The following is a 5,972-nucleotide window of genomic DNA, read 5'->3' on the forward strand; positions in this document are numbered from 1 at the left end:
ATTTTACAGCGGATAAAGGAACACCAGTACCTGACCGTACGCCCGCACCACGGAGAAAGACGACGAGGACGACATTTGACCGGCTGAGGATACCGTATCGCTCAGGGAAGGGAGGGGGTGAAGGGAGGGGGTGAAGCACTGCATCACAGTTTAAGAATAAAGAAACAAAAGAAAACAGAAGAAAGTTATTGGTTTTTGGTTATTGTGTTTAAGAAGCAAACAAGACAGACCTTATATGTATGGCATTATTTATTTGAGGCTACAGCTCCTCCTGAAGAAAAACAAATAATTGCTAATAAAAAGGTGCAATCGTTACAGGAGTTGAACCTGGAGGGAATATTGACTGGGCCCTGGTTCAGCTTTGATTTAAGCCCAAAGCTACTGTTGGTTATACAACATGAGGCCAGGTAACAGTAACAGTGGATGTCATGTCGACAGGCACTGGTACAGACGGAGGCACAGGGAACACACCTTTATTTTTCTGCAGCAGGTTAGCATTGTGCTGTCGTTATGCTAACTATGCTTCATCAACACCAACTGTCATTTAAAATAAACATTCTCCTGACTCTTCAAATAAAAAGAAATCTATGAAAACAAAGAGCGGCGGAGAAGTTGCAAGAATTAGGTCAGATTGTACACGAGTGGAATAAAGCCTTGTCATTTGTCTTGGGCATTTTCTACTAAGCACAACAGTTTCTACCTCAGAGATGCAGCACTGTGTGTGAGAGACAACACAGCAGCGGCGTGGACATTCCTTCATTGCACTTTGTTACATCTTTATATACAGTAAGAGTTGTCAGTTGTCGAAATAATGCAGACAAGCTCAGTGTCAACAGTTATCTGCTAAAAATATGTGATCACGACATGAAAGTAAGAGAATATACACGTGTGTGTGCGTGGGAGCGGCTTTATACTCCACAGAGGTGGAGAGTGAAGCCAGAGACTCACTGCTTGGTATATACGGCTGTACGTGAACAGAGGACACAAAGAAATGGACAAAATGTACATTAATTAATGGCTTTTCCCTTTGAAACCAGGAGATCTGCCTGGTCAGTTTAAAGTGTCCTGGTGAGGAGACGGAGGTTTGAAACTACATGTGCACAAGGTCCTTGTGTAGTGTAGAGTGCAGGGTCAGATGATCTTGTACAGCTTTTTTGAGAGCTGGCGATACGTTGTGGTGAGGCAGGTTTTCATCTGCGTGATCTATGAGGTGCTTTCTGCAATGGCAACTCGTTGGCGTGCAGTCCTTGGGCGACTGCGAGCCGGGGCGTTAGCGGGACGTTCACTCTTTGTTTCGGACGGCTGACTCTCAGCCTGCGGGGTGCTGGCGTCCCCAACGAGTTCACGCAGGAACTTGAATTTGGACAAGAACAGCTGCCAGACTACATACCAACCTGCAGAGGAAGAAAAACAGAATTTACAGGTATCACTCCGGCTCAGTGACATCTCTCAGAGCAGTCATCACTGTCTTCTACGAGGAGGTACTGTAGTATGGCCTTCACTTACAACTCAAAGAGAATAATGTCTTGTATTACTTTCTCCTAATAGGCTGCCAGCTCAACTTAAACCGCTCAGAAATCTGACACTGGGTACTAAGCTCCTTCTCAAGAGCACATTGCCGTCAACATCAGTTTTTCATACAAACATTGGGAAAATGGCATCTACTAAAATGAAGGTCAGACACTCAAGTTTAACACACTTTTATTTGTGGAAAAGCTAAAATTGTGCCATAGTGCATGTTGTTCTGCATTGTGCAGGTATTGTTTTGTGGATCAATGTAAACTTTGCATTTGTATACTGTTTTAATGTTATAGGCACAAAGTAACACTCACTAGTAACAACTATATACTGTAGTCCCTTTCTTATCCTTCCTCCCAAACTCTCCTTTTACCTGCATGCAGCACATGGTTCCATAATACAGTTGCATCAATTATGTACAAAGCAAAACTGAATAAACAGACAAACTTAAAGATAATTCATATTTAAATACATTAGTTACTAACAAAATGTATATCAAAAAAAACATTTTTATGTCTGTCAAATTGTAAAGATGTGACTGAAAGTTGTTCTTATGCTAGAGCATTACATATGCTGATGTTATGCATTAAACTCATTGACAATTTGCTGATATGTCTTGAGTATAATAGAGCATTCTCACAGCAGATATTTGTCGACATAAAATAGGCCACACTAAAGAAAAATAAGATGAAGTGTAAGGGTAGGACACACAAAATCTCAGTAGAAACTGTCTGAAAAATGTATTCTTTTAATACTGAATGTATTGTCTCCCTGCATGTGTTATGTTAAAAAGGGTTATGTATGGTCATTATAGAAATGCAGAATAGAATAATCTGTAATGTATATGTAGCTCCTGATAGGTTTCCCCAGGTTAAATAAAGGCCATCTATCCATTCATCCATCTATGTATCTATAAGCTCTATAATCATGTCTTTTTACATCACGAGACAACTCCAAACATGGAACCAGAATCGTCAAGATCTTCATAATCTAAAGTACAACAAGGAGTAAAGACGATGGTATAGAACTCAACACAGGTCAACACTGGTTGCTAAAACAACCCTTGGTTTAATTTCAGTATCGATCTATATAGATGTTAATTTCTTCCTTTGGTTCTTCTGATCATGTTAGTGACAGTAAAAAAAAGAGGAACCAGAGCTCAGAGAGGTGAAGGAACCGATTAGGATCTGGCTTTTGCTCAGCACAGGATATAAATAGAAACTTCTTGCTGAGACTTGTGGACACTCAATACACTGTTCTGTCATGAGGCAACATTAAAAGGAGAGTTCAGCATTTTTTAACTGTCAAGTTATTGACTTCTCACTCTGCCATATTTAATCTATTTTGCTAAATGTTGTGTTACGTGTCTTGTAGTTGAAGTTTTTGCATGGACTTTGATGTAGGAAAGTTGTGTGTACTATAACATCTGTTTCACTGCCATTTCTGTAACACCAATTATTATTTTGAGTGTGTAAACCAGACATTTCCATGAAATATAATGCCCTCACTGGCAACATTACTAATGAAATGAAATAGAACATGGTGTGGTCTTCTGCTGCTGCAGTGGTCCATTTGACTCTAGATTTGACGTGTTGTGCATTAAGAGATGGCCTTGGTTGTAACCAGTGATGAATTATTCCTTCCATCCTATAATTTCAAACCAGCTTGGTCATTCTCCTCTGGCATCAACAAGGCATTTTCACCCAGAAATATAGTCTGTCATTTTATTATTGAACCTTTTGGCAAAACATGCTACCTTCTGCTACAGCAAAATATTTTCTTCTGTCATTTTTCTGCACCGTTTCTTATGTTTATGTGCATAGTTGGGTTGCTAAGCCTTCTATCCACACTGGAGGTACGGCTTTTTTGCCACAATTCTTCAATGAACACTTAATATAAAAGTGTGTACCTGGATCCCACAGGTTTGTGCCAGTTCTGAGCTGACGGCACTGCTGGACATCTTCTGATTTTGAAGGGAAGTAAGATCGATTTGACTTTCATCTGCCAAACTAAATTTCCTTGGGTGACCCCAATGGTTCACTGTGTTGCCAGTTTCTGTGTGCATCCTCAAAAGAGCCCGATCAGAACACTTGAAACCCCAGTCTTGCTTTGAAATCTTTCCCTGGGAGAGACCTTGCTGATGGTAGTATTGTATAACTATCTTGTGACTTATTGCTGTGCTCAGTCTTGCCATACATGACCTGTGACATGAAGCAGCCTCATCTTGGAAGCAGAGTCTGGCAGTTTCTCACCCAGTTTAAGCCTTTGGCACAGCTGTTTCTTCCAATGGCTCACCTTGCATGATAGCATTTATTTAGATAAATGTTGTGAGGGATTATTAAGGACAGGGACAGTTGCGCATTCTAAGGGATTTGTTTTATCTAGTAGTGATAATCTTACTTGTGTTAACTAGTTGTATGTGTATCTAATAAAACGTGTACGTGTGAATGGACAGACTTTATTTAAACTTGTAGACGTTAAACACAGCTGACACGAAGCAACAAAGGGACAGTTCGAAACTGGTGACGGTGTGTTCTAATCCCGGGTGCATGTGTCAAGTTTGTTTTCGGTTCTTAAACTCACCAAACATCATGAAGAGCAGAGCACAGACAAGTGTGGCCACGATGACCAGCAGCGTGAGTCCGACACTTTGCCACATCTTTACAGCAGCAGTTCCACTCTGGACAGCGACCACGGCATGAAAGACGGCGAGGGCGGTGAGTTTAGTCTGTTCCACAGCAGCACATGAACTGAATAAACACGAACTAGACTAGGCTAAAAGGCTGGGAGACGTGAAAAGAAAAACAAAACATTGACACACCGCTAACTCACAGCCGCGAGTGTGCTAGCATGTGGCTAAGCGGTTTGTTTACCCGTACGGAGCAGGTCCTCGAGTACAGTGAGGACCGTAACATTAGCTAACGGTTAGCAACAGGGTAAGTCCTTCCTCTGTGAGCTACATCACTGCAGCGGCCGGGTGCTAGTTGGTTTAGTTTAGTTCAGTTAACTCTCTCACTGGTTCTCGCACAAAGCAGCACAACAACAGGGCTATGAACGCAGCAATAAGACGACATCACTCGTGAAACCGTAACTGACTGCGCGAGTCACAGCAGCATTCTGGGTAATGTAGTTTACTTTAGAATACAATGACCTGGATAATGGAACCTTCACAGACAGATGTATAACGTGCCACTGCCTTCATCATCTGTATGTCACATTTTACATCAAAGGAATTTTACTTAAAGGGACACTGCGTAGTATTTATGGGTTTATATGACCCAAAATCCACTTTTGTATACATATTATGTGCTCCTGCATTCGCTGTATAATATTTTTTTGTTTCATTTTCGTAGTGTTTCAAAAAGTCATGTAAAGTAACATGGTCACAGGCCGCTGTTGCATTGCCACAACGCCATGTTTCTACGGGAGCCTGTATAGACAAACCCGAGAGAACAAAACGAGCGCTGGGACGAAGCTGAGAGCGGATTTTTTTACACGTTTAGAATGGAGGACCACACGTATTTTACAGCGGATAAAGGAACACCAGTACCTGACCGTACGCCCGCACCACAGGGAAAGATGACAATGACAACATTTGACCGGCTGAGGATACCGTAGTGCTCAGGGAAGGGAGGGGGTGAGCAGAGCAGCAGTTCGTTGTTGTAAATTTCAGCCTCTCCTCTAGATGTCACTATAAACTACTTCCTTCACCTTTAATGACCAAATGATGACAGTTAACAGTGTAGTTCAAAGTCATCAAGGGACTCCTGCCTGGACATTGACACCTGTCTTCCTCCTTCCTCTTAATAATACTGCCATTCCCAAAATGAAAGAGTGCCGATGCCACTTTGAAATCTGAAAATCCTCTGAGGTAGCAAATAGAGTCATGACTCTGATCAACACATGAGACCAGGATCGACAACACACAACACACATATACAGTACAGACCAAAAGTTTGGACACACCTTCTCATTCAATGAGTTTCCTTTATTTTCATGACTATTGACATTGTAGATTCACACTGAAGGCATCAAAACTATGAATTAACACATGTGGAAATATGTACTTAACAAAAAAGTGTAAAACAACTGAAAATACGCCTTATATTCTAGTTTCTTCAAAGTAGCCACCTTTTGCTCTGATTACTGCTTTGCACACTCTCTGCATTCTCTTGATGAGCTTCAAGAGATAGTCACCTGAAATGGTTTTCACTTCACAGGTTTGCCCTGTCAGGTTTAATAAGTGGGATTTCTTGCCTTATAAATGGGGTGGGGACCACCCCAGAAGTCAGGTGGATACACAGCTGATAGTCCTACAGAATAGACTGTTAGAATGTGTATTATGGCAAGAAAAAAACAGCTAAGTAAAGAAAAATGAGTGGCCATCATTACTTTAAGAAATGAAGGTCAGTCAGTCCGAAAAATTGGGAAAACTTTGAAAGTGTCCCCAAGTG

The 5,972-nt window shown here is 41.3% G+C and overlaps 1 protein-coding gene across 1 annotated transcript; it reads right to left on the reverse strand.

Annotated features, from left to right (window-relative positions):
* Positions 1-237: 237 nt before the first annotated feature.
* Positions 238-4,563, reverse strand: smim13 (small integral membrane protein 13). The gene is made up of 2 exons (XM_083900274.1): positions 4,102-4,563; positions 238-1,394 (listed from the first exon to the last, which is right to left on the reverse strand). The coding sequence occupies exons 1-2, from the start codon at positions 4,175-4,177 to the stop codon at positions 1,204-1,206; spliced, it is 267 nt and encodes an 88-aa protein (XP_083756400.1). The 5' UTR covers positions 4,178-4,563; the 3' UTR covers positions 238-1,203.
* Positions 4,564-5,972: the final 1,409 nt, after the last annotated feature.

The sequence above is a fragment of the Microchirus variegatus genome (genome assembly GCF_963457635.1).
Source record: "Microchirus variegatus genome assembly, chromosome: 13".
Taxonomy (NCBI): domain Eukaryota; kingdom Metazoa; phylum Chordata; class Actinopteri; order Pleuronectiformes; family Soleidae; genus Microchirus; species Microchirus variegatus.